At 38.3% G+C, this 19154-nt stretch overlaps 1 protein-coding gene across 1 annotated transcript in view; it reads left to right on the top strand.

Annotated features, from left to right (window-relative positions):
• PRTG (protogenin) overlaps positions 1 to 19154 on the top strand; it is a 126225-nt gene that overhangs the window by 67005 nt on the left and 40066 nt on the right. The window contains exons 10-11 of the mRNA XM_047738356.1: positions 1341 to 1646; positions 2374 to 2562. Coding sequence (XP_047594312.1) covers positions 1341 to 1646; positions 2374 to 2562 — 495 coding nt within the window. The remainder of the gene's footprint in view (positions 1 to 1340; positions 1647 to 2373; positions 2563 to 19154) is intronic.

Below are 19154 nucleotides of genomic sequence, written 5' to 3'. Positions count from 1 at the left end.
CAGTTTCTCCCCAGTTCCTAACCCCATACTTCTCAGATGGAGGTGTGTGGGTGTCTCAGGGGCATAGCAGCGTGCAGTAAATACAAGTAACAGTTCTCTCCATTATCTCATGTGATCCCTACATAATGCAGGACAGAAGAACTTTGGTTATAGAAGACATAGTAAAGTACAGGGAGTAAGAATGTGGGCTTTTTCAATCTGCCTACCTATGCTCCTTCACTAACAACCTGTGTGACCCTGGGCAAGTGAATTGCCCTCTTTGTACCTCAGTTTCCTCAACTATAGAGTAGAAATGATCATGGTACTGCCTTTGGTTTTTGTGAGAATTCATGAGTTCATACACATCAAGGACTGAGAAATGCTTAATAAACGGACTTTCCCTTTTCTACCTATTAATTCATTCGCACATGAGTTCATACACATCAATGACTCAGGAATGCTTAATAAATTGATTTTCTCTTTTCCACCTGTTAGTTGATTCACACAACAAATATTCATTGAGTACCTGCTATCTGTTATTCAATATTTAGTGGTGAACAAAAGAGACAAAAATTGTCCCTGATTTCATGGACTTTACTTTCTAGTGGGAGAGGGGGTAGAGGAACAATAAACAAGATAAACAGTCCATTACTTACTTATATGCTATGTGGGATATTGATAACTATCTAGGAGAAGGAGAAAAAAGTAGGGAAAGGGAGTATGAAATGTCGGGGGGATTTGAGACTTGAGACAGGGTCACCCAAGAAGGGCTCACTGAGTAGGTGACGTTTGAATGAAAAGCTGAAGGAAGTGAAGGTGGCGAGGCAGGTGACTGGGGGAGGTGCCGGCTCAGCAGAGGAAATGGACATTGCTAAGGGCTGGAGATTGAGGGAGCAAGTGGAAAGCAGTAGGAGATTAGGGCACAGAATTCATGAGGAGCCAACCCTGTAAGTACATAGGGCTTTGTATGAAGCCACGGGGAGGACTTGAGCTTTTACTTTTTTTTTTTTTTGAAAGATTTTATTTTTTTATTTATTTATCGCAGAGAAAGCAATGGGGAGCAGCAGGCAGAGGGAGAGGAAGAAACAGGTTCTCTGCTGAGCAGGGACCCCTATGCTGGGCTTTTACTTTCAGTGACACTTTGCTTTCTTTGGTTCTCTGTGCTTGATCCTTCCTAATTATTTTTCCTGCATTTTTTCTGGTTTGTGATCTCCTCACCTGAAAACCTCTGCTAAGGCTGATAGTATCTCCCCTTTATTATGTTGTGTGATGCTCTTAAGAGAATTCAGTAAATACTGGTGTGCTGATTGACAGTTTTGATTCTAAATATTCATAAGCATCCTGTTTTGTTGCATGACTAGTTCCACTGAGGCCTCCTGAAATCAGTTTGACGAGTCGAAGTCCCACTGATATCCTCATCTCCTGGCTGCCGATCCCGGCCAAGTACCGACGTGGTCAGGTGGTCCTCTACCGCCTGTCCTTCCGCCTGAGTACTGAGAATTCTATCCAAGTTCTGGAGCTCCCGGGGACCACACACGAGTACCTTTTGGAGGGCCTGAAACCCGACAGTGTCTACCTGGTGCGGATTACTGCTGCCACCAGGGTGGGGCTGGGAGAATCATCTGTGTGGACCTCACATAGGACACCCAAAGCTACAAGTGTGAAAGGTAAATCCCAAAATGCTATTGAGGAAGAGTACTTTTACTTTTTTGAAACTTACTTTTATAAAATCAAAGTTATGTTTAAATGGTATTTTATGAAAGAAAATATTCTGTAGATCATGGACTTCACTGAAAGTAACTTTCAACTTTTTGTTGCATAGCCCTTTTGACATAGAGATCAGTAGTGTGTAAAACCTTTGGTTATGCTGTCAGCTTGCTCAGCAAATTCTTCATAGATGGCTGAGTCCAGATCAAACTGAATTACCAAAAGTTGTATATTAATAGAGACCTAATTAATATTATTGCCATATATTGTTTTAAATCATCCATTTAATAGAAAGACCATAGACTAGGAAGTCCTAGACCCTCTTCTTTTAATAATGTGAAATGTAACATGACTGGGGTTTTTGTTGTTCATTGATTAATAATAATGCCTGTTCTACACAGAGGAATAATGAATGGTCAAAATTAGGAAGTCCTCATTGTCTCTTTGAAAAAAAAAATCCAGTATAGATGGTATTGTGTTCCTATTTATATATCTTAGGGGTTTTTTTTTAAGGTAGTATTTTATATTTTTAATTCTGTCTCAAAGTTTAATACCATTGTGGAATTTTGAAAATTAAAGTATGATTGCTTGGAATCGCGTTTTTTTTGCAGCTGTTCATTTAAAACTGAGTGTATTTGTATGAGTTGTGGATTTTTTAAGGCAGACATTTCCGGTGGATTTTTCTAGCCCCCAAGTCGCCAGAGTTACATTTGGAGCCTCTGAACTGCACCGCCATTTCTGTGAAGTGGCAGCAAGATACGGAGGACACAGCAACCATTCAGGGCTACAAGCTGTACTACAAAGAAGAAGGGCAGCAGGAAAATGGACCCATATTCTTAGATACCAGTGACCTTCTCTACACTCTCAGTGGTTTAGGTGAGTGAGCCTGTACTGGGCTTTCGTTTTTTCCTTCCTCTCTGACCAGCTGGGAAAAGAGTTTTTGGATATAAGGCAGAAGAACTGACTTACTGGTAAAAAGGGAATTGCCCTTATCAAATCACTCTGTATGTCCTTCTGCTTGAGTCCAGGCTGGCCTTTGACTCACCATCATAAGCAAACTTGTCAGTGGTCAGATAACCGTGTTATCTTTCCCCTACTTCTGGGCATCCACTTTTCTTTCTGCAGTTCACTTCTGGTAGAATGAGAACTGATCAATTATGGTGAGTATATGGTGTACATAAAATAGCAGTATCACTAAATGAGCAGAAAATAGGCAACGATTAACTTAGAAATTGCCTGAGAGTGCTATGTAGGTGCATTGTTTTCACATATAAAATATATTTAAATTATGTACAAAATAATGCTCTTACATATGACCCATGTCGCTGTACATATTTATTTTTGTAGCTGTGACAGAAACACCAGAGAAAACGCATTCAGCCTTGTGTTTGGGTTTATCACAATTGTGAAAGACACTATTTTATTCTCTGTTCTTCTTATCATTGCTGAGTGAAGAATTTCATCATGTGACCATGTTTAATGGAAAGTAAGGAAACTTATGTCTACAATAAATATCTGGGTATAAACAGATAGATACTTAAGGTGTAAAATGCATACTCAGTTATTTCTTAGTTATTTGTTAAAGCAGCAACTTTACTTAGGATTCCCAACTACATTCCTGCTGAATTGTTACAGCACCTTCTGCACATCGTGGAATCTTACAGTGCTCTCCGGCTTTCCCCCTCGCAGACTACCCTTTGGAGTGCAGAAAGGGAAGGGGGGGGGACCCCACTAGGGAGAGCTCCATTTGCTTCTTTCAGGTCTGTGAAAACAGCAGGAGTCCTGAGACCCTGCACGTGAAAAGCAGTGGTGGGAGTCTGTTTTTAGAGGCAGGGACATGCGACCCCATCCTCTGGTTCTTTACTGTAGTTTTCCAGATGGCATTTTGCTTCTAATCTTATTGTCTTGGATGTTAATTTAATCTGCATTTGCTTAAATAAATTTCACTATTGATCCCTGTCACACAGTTTTATAAGTGATGAGGAGAAGTTACATATGTTCCAGGCTGACCTTCCTTAAAACCACTGACTCAGAGGTGATGTTAGCCCAGCCTATCACCAGAGTCAGGAGCATTTATTTCTAGCTGAGGTTTCTCAGTATGCTCTTACTATCTATGTTCATATCCTTTATTCAAAAGAGTTGCACTAAGTTATCAAGTAAGAAACTGGATTTGGGACAATTGCTGATGAAAAATCATACATCAAACTCAGTATTTCCAATTCCTTCACTGTTAAGGAACAAAAATAAGTAGAAGATACAAAAAATAAGTTCATGGAGCACTCTTCTTGAACACACATAAGTAGCTTGTTTTAAACAAATGAATAATGTATTGGGAAGAACAGAGTAATGCTCTGCTTGTGAAAAGTTTATAGAAACATCTTATTAAAACTTTGTCAAGGGATGCCTGGTGGCTCATTGGGTTAAAGCCTCTGCCTTCAGCTCAGGTCATGATCCCAGGGTCCTGGGATCAAGCCTTGCATCGGGCTCTCTGCTCAGCAGGGAGCCTACTTCCTCCTCTCTCTCTGCCTACTTGTGCTCTCTGTCAAATAAATAAATAAATCTATCTTAAAAAAAAAAACACTTTCTCAATTAAAATAATGTTTTGGGGGTGCCTGGGTGGCTCAGTTGATTGGGCATCTGCCTTCGGCCCAGGTAATGATCCCACGGTCCTGGGATGGAGTCCCACATAGGGCTACTTACTCAGCAGGGAGCCTGCTTCTCCCTCTTCCTCTGCTGCTGCCCCTGCTGTGCTCGCTCCCTCTTTCTGTCAAATAAATAAATGGAATCTTAAAAACAAAACAGTGCTTTAAAATTTAAACATTTTCTATAGGTGCACATAAATATAGAGAAGACCCATTGATCTTTGTTGAAATTTTTTATAATCTCTAGCTAACAGCTTTTAGTACTACAGACTTTTCTTTCCTCCTGTGTTTTAAAAATAAATCACATCTGTTACAGCCTGTGTTTTTATGTTATAAAATCCATTGTGTATCCATGTGCTTTGGGTAATCCAGCTTAAAATCACTGTGTAATGCATACACTGGCAAATTATTTTGTTATAGTCAGTATGCCTCTCTGTTACAATAACACCATGTTTCCTGACTGTGGAATTAGACTGAGTAGTTGGGGTAATTGCAGTGCAGGGTAACAGGGAACTCCATCTCAGCCTTGGGACTTTCTTTGGATAGCGGATTCCACACCCCTAGAGGTCCCAAGCCAGGGCTGCAATGGGCTGACCAGCAGAGATGCAGTTGTATAGATCTAAGTATTGTATGGCTGTTGACTAGTTCACCTTTAAAATGCTTATTAATCTTGAGAGCTGTAGGGTCTGTAGAGTCTTCTTTTTTAGAAAGACACCGTTGAGGCCTAGCCGAGCTTATACTAAGTTGGATGTGTGTAACCCACTGAGCAGGCAAGTGTTAAGAGCTCTCATTCCTTCCCTTCCTACTTTCAGCTCTTGGGAGGGCAGTATGTTCTGTTAACTGGACAACTGACCATCTGTGACCATGTTTAGCAAGAGCATCTGGCAGTAGCTGCCTGTTTAACAGAGAGTGATGTGTGCCGAGGGCAGTAGGTTAAGGGAACCCTATCTGTGTCTTGCATGGTGAATACTTTCTTTCACAGAGCTTTTGTACATTAAAGATGCTCTAACTAGAACTAAATTCACTAAGTAGGCTTGGAAATGTAATTTAAATGCTTCTGTTTGCTAATTCAGTGTCAATTTCAGTAGCAAACTGATGTCTCAAAATTTCATTTTCATACTAATCCCTTCTCTGATGCCCTAATACACTACCTTTTGTTACTTCTGCTGATTAAGTTTTCAACTAAAAAGTATGTTATTGGGACACATTCTCCTTGGTAACATACAGTTCTTTGTTTCTAAAAGAAAGAAATGAATTTGTGTATTTCAATTCATTTAACAAGAATTAACAAATTATTTTTCTAAATAAGGCGTTGTGGTACTAAATGAAAAGATTTAACAGATGTGACCTCTGCTCAAAACAAGAAAAATTAAAACAAAAGACACTAACTTGATTTACTTTCCTCCCAAAGTTCTGATTAACTAAATTTAATTGTACTTAGTAATTAAAGTTGTTTGACAGCATTTTACACTAAACCCTCAATGGTCAGTTCAGAGATGTAGAATGTTTTGTTTTTAAAATGGCTGAAAAGATTATTTTGTCCTTATTAGTGTAATAGAAATAATGGTAGAGTAGTAGAGGTATTTTGATGTTGCTGGTTTGTTCTAGTTTAATGATTTTTAAATACACAGTTTGCTTTTAATTAGAAATGATTTGGTGGTTGGGAAAAAAAGCATTTGGCTTGTGATTAAATGTTTATGTGATTTGTTCTAAATTGTGGGTTTTTTGAGGTTTTCTTTAAGATTTGCATCTTTGTTGTGATGGTTTTCATTCAGTTTTCCTCCCCTTAACACTTCTCATGTTTACCTTTTTAAGCAGAATTTTAAAACATTCATTAAGTTTATCACACAAAAAATAGAAGCAAGATTAATAGCATACTTGTATTCCCTCATAACAGATTGAAATAATTTGGGTTTTTTTTTAAGATTTTTTAAAAATTTATTTATTTGACAGAGATCACAAGTAGGCAGAGAGAGAGGAGGATGCAGGCTTCCTGCTGAGCAGAGAACCCGATGTGGGGCTCAATCCCAGGACCTTGGGATCCTGAAAAAAAAGCAGAGGCTTTAACCCACTGAGCCACCCAGGTGCCCCAATAATTTGGTTTTTTGTCTGTTTATTTCAGAAATTGGCTTCAAATTCTGAAGTTAGTTTCTAATGGCAAAGAGAACTATTTTCATAAGCTGTCAGAAACGTCTTAATTTTTCAGTATTTATATAATAAAGGGGAAAGGGGAGATTATTTAGATGGTCCTGTTGTTAGTTTAGCGTTTGGGACACTGATAATCTTTAGCTTCTATTTTGTCGAAGAATGTGTACTATTAACATTTCACAGCAAGCTTGATTAGTGAGCATGAGATTCAGTACCAATTACAAAGATCCAAAATATTTAGTCAGTAATGTTCCTGGATTCCTTGCACACCTTCAAAACTTACCGATCTTTTTTTGAGAAATCCAAAATGGAATTCCCCTAACTGGGGAGAATAGGAGGCCCAAAAAACCCCAAAAACAAAAACAAAAAAAACCAATCCCTGAGTGACAAGTAGTTTTAGAGTCCCTTAGCCAGTTTGTATGGAAACATGGTAAAATTAAGTCAGATTTCTGGGTGTTATCCTTTACCATAACAGAATAGGATTCTGTTGATCTGAGCAAAGAAAATCAAGAGGTACCACTGGTGAGCCAAATCCATGTAGCTGGAGGGAGTTGTAATCTTTCCTTTAGTCAAGACAGGACAAGATTTTGTGGCATAAAAGAGACTACTTTTATAGAGAGGGTTCATTGTGAACCTCACTATAATAGTGATTTTGTTTTGAAGAGAACTAGAATCACTCAGTTTATGAAATATGGAAGTCACGTTTTAAGGCAGGCCAAAGTCTTTTCAGAGACTGTGTTCCCTCCTTCCTCTCACACAAGGAAGCCTTAGAGAACACTCAGAAAAATCTTCGGAAACATACTACAGGTGAAAATTCTTGTTTTGTAGCTGTTTTGCAATTTTCTTGCTGCACCCCTTAAGACAGAGTAAAAAACTACACCATATTTTATAAACAAATCTTCCCAATTGTGTATAGTTTCCAGTATATCTTAGCATACTGACTTTTAGCCTAAAAATTCCTTTCAAATAATTTGGTGGCTTGATGTCAACTACCATCTCAAATATCATTACGGATGCCAGGATTCTTCTGTTTTCTAAAGTAACATATAATCAACGTAGGCATCATGAAGCACTCTGCCCAGATTAGTGTTGACTTCACAAAGTAGCATTGGTTTCTGTGAGATCAGTTTGCATTTGTTTGTTAACAGGTCATTTTTAGGGATTGGTGTAGAAATTCCTGGACATTATTGCTGTCATTTACCACAGGCAAGATCACTGGGGACATACCTCACATTTTTGCCTCTTCAGTTCTTCCTATGCTTTATCACTGTTAAATTCCACTTTTAGTAGAAATAGTTCCTCTGAACAGTGTCTGATGGCACTCTCCCTTTCCTTCCTTTCAAAGAATTACAGAATAAATTCATTTAACTCATGTGAATAATTTTGGAAACCACTTACTCTGTAGGCCAGAAAACTGACTGACAATGTGGGACTGCAAATTATAACAAGGGAAACATTGTAAAAATATTGTATTTTACTTATTTCTCTATTAATTATATTTTAAGTTACGCTTTCTTGTGTTTAATCTATTATCTAGCCAAAATATGTTGAAACTTCAATGCAGATTTTAAGAAATATTCAACTATTTTTTTCTTAATTTACTAGAAGAGCAAAAACTTAAATATTTCTGCAGTATCCGAACATACCACATATGATTGCTATTTAGCTCAAACTTTAGAATCTTTTTTTTTTATACTTTTTTTTTTTTAAGATTTTTTATTTATTTATTTGACAGAGAGAGATCACAAGTAGATGGAGAGGCAGGCAGAGAGAGAGAGAGAGGGAAGCAGGCTCCCTGCTGAGCAGAGAGCCCGATGCGGGCCTCGATCCCAGGACCCTGAGATCATGACCTGAGCCGAAGGCAGCGGCTTAACCCACTGAGCCACCCAGGCGCCCAAACTTTAGAATCTTAATACTTGAAAAATTTAAAAACCAATACCTCAAAAGAAACAGAGCATCCATTTCTTTAAAAATCCTGTTACTAAAAAAAAAAAAATACTGTTAAGACAGTAACAAAGGAAAGGAAAGATTTTCATTTGACAGTTTGCAGCTACCTCCATTTAAAGACAAAATATTTATAGACTTGTGAAACTGTATGAACTATACAAAAATTACAGTGCTGTCATCTGGTGATCTTTCCTTAAATTCTCTCTCTTGAATGAAAGGTTATCTGCCATTCTAAAATATTTCTGATACTCCCTGGACGAAATTGGAGATATGTCTCTTTCCATTGGAAAAATCTTCCCCAGCTTTTAAGTTTCAACCCTCTGGGAATCCTCTTGTGATCTCAGATGGTGTCAGTCATTCCCATGGTACATCATTTTTAATGCCCTATTATAGGAGGCACTTGGCACTGACAGCTAAAAGAAAAATAGCCATGAAGTAAATTTCATGTCTGTTGCCTGACATTAGCTCTATAACTTATTAGCAAATTAAATCCTGGTTATTTGCCTAATCTTTTTAGGTAGCGGTAATAATAATAATAGCTATTTTAGAATATTAGGAAGTTTAAATGAAATAATGTACATAAAATTAACACAGTTCCTAGAAAACTGCACTGTAAGTCCTCAACAAATGTTAGCTGTTGTAATTGTTTTTAAAATTGTTCTCCTCCTAGGATGGAGCCTGGAAATCTATATTTAAAATTTTTTTTTCATGGGATTTACTGTGATCAGTAGATTTGGAAACCAGTGCTCCTTGAACTTTAGTATCTACACCCAGGGATCTTGTTAAAAATGCAGATACTAATTTAATAGGTTTTGAGTGGGGCCTAATAATCTTTGCATCCCTACCCACTTGGAGAAGCAACATCTATACCAGGGGTAGGCAGACTTTTTCTGCAATGAGATGGATAGTAAATATTTTAAGCTTTGTGGGTGTTATAGACTGAATATTCATGTCCTCATGAAAGTCATATGTTGAGGCCCTAATCCCTGATGTGACTGGATATGGAAAGATGGCTTTGGAGTAGGGGATAACTGTAAAGTGAGGTCATAAGGGTGGGGCCTTAATGTGATAGACAGGTGCCCTTATAAGAAGAGGAGGAGACAACAGAGCTCTCTCTACCATGTGTGCAGGGACTCAGTGAGAAGCTGGTTGTCCACAAGTCAGGAAGAGAGCTCTCCTCAGAAACTGAACACTTCCATGACCTGATCTTGGAATTCCCAGTCTCCAAAAGCAAGAAATTAACTTCTGTGGCTTAAGCCATCCGGTCTGTGGTATTTTGCTATGGCAGCCCCAGCAGACTTATATAGTGGGCTGGAAGATATACCATGTCCTGCCACTGTAACACAAAGGCAGCCAGAGCAAAATGCGTGGATGTGGTTATGTTCCAATAAAACTTTATCTGTGGACACTGAAATTTGAGTTTCATATATTTTCGATGTGTCACAAAATACTATTATTTAAAATTATTTTCTGACCACTTCAAAATGTAAAAACTGTTTTTAGCTAGCAGGCTGACCCAAAGGCAGTGGACCATATTACTATATGTTGGCAATTCCAGGTGTAGACTCTAGTTACAGTCTTTGTTTTGAAGTCTATTTTGGGGGGTGCCTGGGTGGCTCACTTGGTTAAGCATCTCCCGTTGATGCAGGTCATGATCCCATGGTCCTGGGGTTGGGCTCCCTGCTCAGTGGGGCCTGCTTCTCCCTCTCCGTCTGTAGTTCCCCCTTGTGCGCGTGCGCTCTCTGTCAATAAATGAAGTCTTTAAAAGAAATAAAGTCTATTTTGTCTGATACAAGTATTGCTACTCCAGCTTTCTTTTGACTTCTGTTTGCATCGTAGGTGTTTCTCTATCCCCTCACTTTCAGTCTATAGGTATCTTTAGGTAGTGTTTTTTGACTCTAGTGTCGTTGCTCTTGAAAATGTGGTCCCAGGATCAGCAGCAAAGTCTAGAAGTTTTGGGTTTCCCTTGTCCCCTCTCCTGCCAGATCTTCTGAATCAAAATCTTTGTTTTAACAGGATTATTACCTGATTGTATGCACACTGAAGCTTGGGAAACACTGGTCTGGATGACTTGGTATATATTTTTCTAAATAGCCAATATTCTTTATAAGTTAATAGATTTTTAGGGTTAGTTTGTTACTCTTGTTGGAAATCTTTCAGAATTTGTTTTTGTGCTTTCTGAGTTCCTATATAGCTGACTCTCCTGATTGTCAGGCCAATTAGAGTTTTTAATTAATGTCGCCACTAAGCCTTCCCTTAAGTCTACTTTCACTGCACTTTTTATGGCATACTTTGTTTCAAGTCTATCTCCCCATACTCCTCAGCTTTCACAGGGCAAGAAACATGGCCTTTCATGGGTATCGTCCTTTAATCAATGCATTTTTTTTCCCCAGACATCCAGGAAGTGGATGAATCCCAGGCTCTCAGGTATAATCTTCCAGTTGAGGCCCTTCCTCCCTGTGTTTTGTCTGTCACTCAGTGCTCATTGACAAAGTCGTTCTTTCATTCTTAGATACTTACAAAGCTTACTGTATGGCAGTCCCTAGTTCAGTCCCCTAGTTCGGGGACTGCCATATTTAATGTAAACATGGTCATAGCATTTGTGTCTAGGAGGAAGACCAACAAATAAGCAGCTAAAATACCAGGCGACGAACTCTTTGACAACATTCGGCAGGTGCTTCTGACCTATTTCAGGGCTGGAATGGGAGTGGCTTCCAGGAAGAAGTAACATTTAGGTTGAGATTTAAGGGCGAGTAGGATTAGTCAGGCAATGAGGCAGGGGCAAGTACAGGTTAGGTGGGACCTAAGAAAATAATATGTAATAACATAAAAATAATGTAAAAGTATATTAAATAATGTAAAAGTATATTATTGATATAGGGCCTTGGACTTACCCTGCAGGTATAGGCTCCATACAAGTGAAGGGTTCTGAAAATTAAAAAGTTCTCACAACTTCGTGGTAAATCTGCCCTGAGAAGAGGGAGGGGCAGAAGCCAGGAGATACTCAGGACTGGTAAAATTCATGTGGGACGCCCAGGAGGTGTGGAGACCAGGCTCTGGAGGAGATGAAGGTTGCGGTCTGATGACAGTGTGCCGCAGGCACCTGGGAGACTGCCTGAGGGAATTTGGGCTTTTATCTTAAGGGCGCATGAAGCCGTTGAATCATTTTAAGCAAGCTAGTGACCCAATTAGATTTGTTTAGAAGTATCTTTCTGTTGTAGTGTGTAAACTATAATGTGGAGAAGTAAGACATGAAGAAGCTCAGAACTGCCTACTGCCTGAAAGAGGTTTTTGTGAGTTTTCTTTTTCGCTTCCTTTCTGATTCAGAGATGAGCCTATATTCTGTGTTTGCTATGGTCCTGTTGCACGTGGCAATTTTCATGCACACAAATGATAAAGATTTCTTCAGAGAACAGCATATTCTGCTGCTTTTAATCAATTTATACTTTTGGGAACTACAGTCACTGTGTAACATATCTATATATACATATACGCCTCCACCAAAACAGTAAATTTGGAAATTTCTTTGTGCTGACCCTCTTCAGAAATCAAAGTGTTAAGGTAATATTGTTCCTATATCTAAAAAAACAAACCCTACTGTTTTATAAAGGGAAAGATTGTTGGACCTTTGGTTTATGGTTGTCTTAAAGTCAGCTCCGTAACTGTATTTTGTTGTAGGCAACTGTGATTGCCAAGTTAATTAAATTTCATGTTTTTAAATGAACAAGGAAGTAAAGGAAATATAGCTATGGATTCCATAAACCTATAATATAAACTGTTCTTTGAAGCCACAGCGTAAATCCAGGAGCATTTATAAGTCACTCAGAAGAAGAATATTTTGAATCCACTCAGCTGCTACCATTGAGCTTGAGGATAGGCTTTTAGAGCTACAATACTGTTTACAAAGCCCTCGTTAACACTGTGTGAATACAGTGACTACAGTGTCTTATGGAACTCAATAGATTTCAGATAAAGAAACTTCTATGCTTTCTTGGTGGTTCTTTTGGGCCCCTCCTAGAAGGCTTGTGACACAGAAGCTCAGTGGCCATGCAAATCCGGAGATGAACTCAATTTAGAAGTTACTGATAATGGGCTGCAGTTACCATTAAGCTAATATATATTAATTACCAGTAAATCAGTCACAAAATTGAAATCATCCTCACAACATACAGCTTTGACTTGTGTGATTGCTTTCTTCTGCTAACACCTTCTGAAGACCTTGCCTAGAAGATAGTGCTAAATAAAAATGCAAAATTTCTAATTTTAGGATTGATACAATATATATTTTTCTTAGAACTTAATGTAAATCTACTTGGTTTAATAACATGAGATTGCTATCTATACCAATGTAATTGCCATTTCTTGTTTCATAAAATTTTCACATTAAAGTTTACCTAGCCTAATTATGGATGTTAACTTGTTTATTTTCTGTTATTGTTAAAATTTAAAAATTAGTATATATTGATTGAAAGCACATACTGTGTCCCAGGTCCTGTATTGGGGACAAGGAATACGGACATGAGATGGCATGTCCACTTCCAGAGTATTTAAGCTCAGCATAAAGGACCTATTAGTCTCCATAGGAAAATGTCCTAATAGACAATATTGAGGTATAGTCAGTGTTCGAGAAACACAAAGGATAAATGGCTAATTTTTACTGCATGATGGAGAACGGTTTACCTAGGAGAGAATGGAGGAAAGTCACTCTATTAATAGGAAGTTACAAGGTACAAAATAGAAGATTGAAGAGGTAGCCTCAGTGGTATATAATGGCTAAAACGTGGGTCGCATGAGTAGGAGTTTAGAGACTGAAGCTGTAGAGTTAAATAGAGCCATGTTTTAAGAGCCCTGTGGACCTTAATAATTGATTTGGTGTTTGTCCTGCAATACAGTAATGAGGGGCCATCAAAAGGTTTTTTTTTTTTAATATTTTATTTCTTTATTTGACAGAGATCACAAGTAGGCAGAGAGGCAGTCAGAGAGAGGGGGGGAAGCAGGCTCCCTGCTGAGCAAAGAGCCCGATGCAGGGCTGGATCCCAGGACCCTGAGGTCATGACCTTAGCCAAAGGCAGAGGCTTTAACCCGCTGAGCCACCCAGGTGCCCCAAAAGTTTTTAACTGAGAGTATAACATGGTTTGTTTTAGAAAGATAAAGTAATGACAAGGTCTAGGATAGGTTTAGAAAATGCAGTGAGTATGGGCCGGGGAGGGAGTTACTGAAGACAGGAAATCAAGATGATGGTTGTTGAAGTAATCTAAGAGGATGAGGGTGTGAGCTAAGATGGTAATTTATTGGTGAGAAGGAAGGTACAAAGTTGTTTGGGACTCACAACAGTCATGGGGCTCCTGGGTGCCTCAGTTGCTTAAGCATCCAACTCTGAATCTCAGCTCAATCAGGACTTCACTGATTACATATGGCCTGATGGGAGGCCTTCAGATATAAGTATCGGGGTCACACCTAAGGGATCTATGAAAAGATGCTCAACATCATTAGCCATTAGAGAAATGCAAATTTAAAATTTTAAACTACAATAGGCTACCACTACCTGCCTATCAGAATGACTGGAAATTTTTATTTATTTATTTTTTAAGATTTTATTTGTTTGTTAGAGACAGAGAGAGAGAGATCACAGGCAGAGGGGAACGGGAGAGGGAGAAGCACACTTCCTGCCGAGCAGGGAGCCCCATGCGGGACTAGATTCCAGGACCCTGGGATCATGACCGGAGCCAAAGGCAGACACTTAACTGATGGAGCCACCCAGATGCCCGACTGAAAACTTTTAAATGAAGAACACTGGGAAACCCGTGCGTTACCGTAGGAATGCAAAATGGTCCAGCCACTCTGAAAAACAGTTCAGTGCTTTTGTTTGTTTTTTAAACTAAAACACGCCTGTACCATATGACCCGGCAGTCCCATCCTAGGTATTTACTCTAGAAAAATGAAAACTTATGTCCACACAACAACCTATAACACAAATGTATGGCTCTGTTCCACCCCAAATACTGGAAGCCGTGAATGTCCTTCAGTGGGTGAATGGATGAACAACCTGCAGTATATTTGTGTGGCAGAAACACTCTCAGCAACGAAGAGCGATGGACTGTTTGCTGTTTGCAACAATTTGTAAGCGGATCTCGGTGGCATTACATGGAGTGAAAGAGGCTAGTCTCAAAGGTTATATTCTGTATCATTTCCCTGATATGACATTCTTGGAAAGTCAGAACTAGATTAGTGATTGCTGTGGATTAGGGGTGGGGGCTTAAACTTTGTTACAAAGGGAAGCACAGAAGGGTTTCTTGCTGTGATGGAATTCTTCTGTATCCTGATTGTGGTGGCAGTGGACAAATCTGTACATGTGTTAAATAAAACTGTATACCAAAAAGGTCCACTTAAGTGTATCTAAATTCAGAAAGTAAAATAGAAGACTGGGTTTTGAGCTAAATTGCCAGGATTTTTTTTAAATTTTTTTATTTTTTATTAACCTATAATGTATTATTTGCTTCAGGGGTATAGGTCTGTGATTCATTAGTCTTACACATTTCACAGCACTCACTGTAGCACATACCCTCCCCAATGCCCATCACCCAGCCACCCCATCTCTCTTACCCCACTCCCCTCCAGCAGCCCTGAGTTTGTTCATGAGATTAAGAGTCTCTTATGGTTTGTCTCCCTCTCTGGTTTTGTCTTGTTTCATTTTTTCCTCTCTTTCCCTATGATCCTCTGCCTTGTTTCTTAAATTCCTCATATCAGTGAGATCATATGATAATTGTCTTTATCTGATTGACCTATTTCGATTAGCATATTACCCTCTATTCCCATCCACGTAGTTGCAAATGACAAGATTTCAATTTTTGATGGCTGCATAATATTCCACTGTGTATATATGTACACATCTTCTTTCTCCATTCATCTGTTGATGGACATCTAGGCTGTTTCCATAATTTGGCTATTGTGGACATTGTTGCTATAAACATTAGTGTGGACATTGCTACTATAAACATTAGGCTGCAAGTGCCCCTTCGGATCCCTACATTTGTATCTATGGGGTAAATGTCCAGTAGTGCAATTGCTGCATTGTAGGGTAGCTCTATTTTCAACTTCCTGAGGAAACTCCATGCTGTTTTCCAGAGTGGCTGCAACAGCTTACATTCCCAAATGGGCAGGATTTGAATCCTAGCTCCCTACCCACTAGTGTCAAGTCACTCTATTTTCATGATCCTCACCTTGCTGTAAATGTCTAGGATGTTGAGGATGATGATGATGATGATGATTTAAGTAGGCTCCACACCAGCTTGGGGCCCAATGCAGGGCCTAAACTCATGATGCTGAGATCAAGACCTGATCTGAGATCAAGAGCCCCAGACTCTTAACCCCCTGAGCCACCCAGGCTCCTCCAGGTTTTTGAGGATTAAATGTACTCGTGCATGTGGAACCTTCAGCACACTGTATGGTACAAAGTAAGTGCTTGGGAACTAGTTACTCTTTATAAATAAGATTACAGAGAAGAAGAAGTTGGAATGATTCCCAAGAGCTCAGGATGGACGGTACTTTAATTGGAGTAGGACTTTCAGGAGCAAAATCAGGTTTGGAGAGTGGCAAGTACTGAGTTGAGTTTTGATCATGTTGGGTTGAAAAGATCGGTGTCCTAGAGGAGATGTCTGTAACATCTTAATATATTTAGAATTCAGAAGATTCGAAATGGTGAGTCTGTGTGCAGCTGGGAGTTAGGTCTGCATACTGAGGCAGCCCTTCTCCGAGAGACCTGGCATCTCTCTGGCTTAGTTGCCTTGAAAGAAACTGATGAAAAACTTGAGCAGGAGAAACCTCTGTCAGCATAACTGTAAAACAAAGGACATTAGGTCATTTCAGGGAAGTGAGACACATCCAACAAATCCCACTGAAATTCCTCTAACTCTGTGAAACGTTGAACAGTCTCATTTTCTGTGTTAATCACTGTCAGTCCATTTTTTTTTTTTTTTAATTATCTTCCTAGCCCTCAGGAAACCGAAATTCTTTCTATGGTTTCCATATAGATAAGGTCATACATAATCTCAATTTGGTGCAATTCTGAACATTTATCAGTTTTTTTTCTGGCCACACAAATACAGAGGAATTCTAAATAAGGAAGTAAAGAAGATCCAGTGAATCATTACTGCTATGTTACAGGAGAAATACAGTTGGCAAATTCCAAACCGAATCTTGTAACAAATTACAGAAGCTATTTTACACTGCAATAGCAATACTATCATAATTTGCATTTTTGCCTCTTAACTTCAGAGGATTGTGAACAGCTTTAAAATGACAATATCTCCTGAAAGAATAAATACCTTATATTCTTCTGCTGTATATTGTACTGCATCAGAATTGTATTAATGGCATCCTGTGGGATGTTATACCTAATAATTCTGTTTCTCTTTTTAAGGAAAATCATTTGGAGAGACAGAAGGAAGGGAGAAATAAATGCTTGTATTTTGTTACATTTTCTTTTAACCATCTTAAAAAAAATGAGCTTCAACTTTCCATATCAAACACCAAAATATAATTTAGAAAAGAATTTTGATGGTTTTTCCTGGGCTTTTATATTCTTAGTCTTGAATAGTCATCACCTTTGAAAATGCTCTAAAACATGGAAAGCTCTGTGAGAAACATTTGTCTTGTTATTAAATGCAGTGTAATTTGTGAACAAAAACGATGCACAGCTACCACTTCTTTTTTTTTTTTTTTAAAGATAAAGCCAAGTTGTTTTTTTTCCCCCAGGAACGAGATGGATGCATTTGCCTAAATGGTCATCACTTTTGGAGGCTTGAAGTTGTTTTACAGCTTTCACAGCTGTGGGACAAGTTTTCTAGCAGACAATGGAGGTGGGGAGGGGAGTTCAGTTGCATCTGGTTTCTCTTTGTAGAATGCCTGAAAAGTTGATATTTAGTGGTTTCTTGAGAAGGCAGTTTATCTGTAGAAGAGGAACGTTTTTAGTACCTAAATTAGTTTGCTCTGATTGATATGCATTCGTTTTGTTCTCCTGCTTAAAAAAAAAAAAAGAAGGAAGGGAAAGAAAAGAGGAAAGAAAATCATCTACCCTAAAACTACATAGCACAGATAACCCTCTGACCTATGGCGCTGGGTAAAGATTTAGAGTACTTGTGGAGCCTCATTCACATGCCTGACTGAGAAGAGCCCTAAATAAAGTATAAGGCCCCTGTGGAGATGGAGAAAATAAGCAGGATAAGGAAGTTACATTATTTCAAGTAGTGGTGTGTTGCTTTATTTTTACTAGTCCATAAGGTGAAATACCAATTGTGATGTGTTTCCAGTTTTGAGTCTGATGTTACTTAAGTTTGGGGTTTAATGTTAGAATAGTTTGAGTCAGGGATGCCCTGGCAGAGCATCCTTCTCGGTCTCTTTTGCCACCAGCAAATATCCCTACCTGCTGACCCCCTCAAATTAAATTTCCATTTGAAATATTTTTCCTTTAAGGAAAGCAAACAACAGAAGACTTAAAAAAAAAAAAAAAGTACTATCAAAATGTGGGTGAGGATGAGAATTCCCAGTTGTGTAGCTCTTCATATGTTAAGAAGTTAAGTTTTTCTTCAGCTATAAAAAATAAAAAGTATTATTCCCACTGTTTGTCTCCAGAAAAAGTGTTTTGACTGGTTCCAAATGATACTTCAAATTAAGATATTTGGAGAAACTTTAATCATTTATATCTGATGACGCTGACATCTGTTTCATGGCTTTTAACTAAAAGGTTTATATTGAACATTTAACTTAATGTATCTTTCTTCTAAAATATCCCGTTGTCCTCTATAGCACTTTATATTTCTATTTTGAAGCTTATGTATTAAACTGATTTTATGGTTTTATTTCCTATTTCTTTTCTAGATGTGCTAATAAAACCCCATTAAAATGGTGACAAATAAAAGCAGTATTTCCTTGGTCTTAGGAAGATACTCCTAGCCATCGATCAGCTCTTGATTGTTTTATAGACCAGAGCTTTCAAATGGTGCTTCTTGAATGATGGAAAAACTTCAGTAAGCTTTTCATTCTCCTCTTTTTAAGAATCTGTAAACATGGCAAAAGGACATGAATTACGAACAGTTTTCCTTATAGAAGGAAAAACTCGTGGAGAAAATTAAATCAATACTGTCCATTAATCATACTGCTTGTCAGCCCTCAGACTACTCTGGAAGTTTCTGGTGAATGTAAAGAGTCCTTAGATGTGTGAGGTCCTTAAAGATCTAAGTAAGTTAAAGGAGAGTAGGTTTTTTTAAAATACCACCATTAGCACATGAAAGAAACTTCAGGATGGAGAGAAAAAAAATTGTTGTAAAGCAGTAATTATACTTGTGGGTTTTGTTTTGTATTTGTTTTAAGCCTGTTCTTTAAAAAAAAAAGATAGTTCATGCAAATAAAATTTTTAGCTTCGCACTAATTACGCACTCCATGGGATAGAAAGGGAGCTGCAAGATAGGCTATTACTAGAGGAAAATATGTTATACCTTAGCCTTTAAAAATATTTGTGCATGTTTATTTTATAATGTGCATAGTATATCAGGGCAGCCATACGTGTATATGCTATAAATAAAAGCATATATGTTGTGAGTATACATGGTAGAAGAATATTTTACTAATGGGAGGTAAAATAAAGTTTTGGAGACCATTGTCCTAAAATATTGAATCAGGTATTTCTTCGTAACTACCCAGTTATGAAGCTGTAAAATCTGGAAGAGAAAATAG

The sequence above is a fragment of the Lutra lutra genome, chromosome 7 (genome assembly GCF_902655055.1).
Source record: "Lutra lutra chromosome 7, mLutLut1.2, whole genome shotgun sequence".
NCBI lineage: Eukaryota > Metazoa > Chordata > Mammalia > Carnivora > Mustelidae > Lutra > Lutra lutra.
Note: the sequence above shows the minus strand (reverse complement) of the source record. Positions and strands in the feature narration are given on the sequence as shown.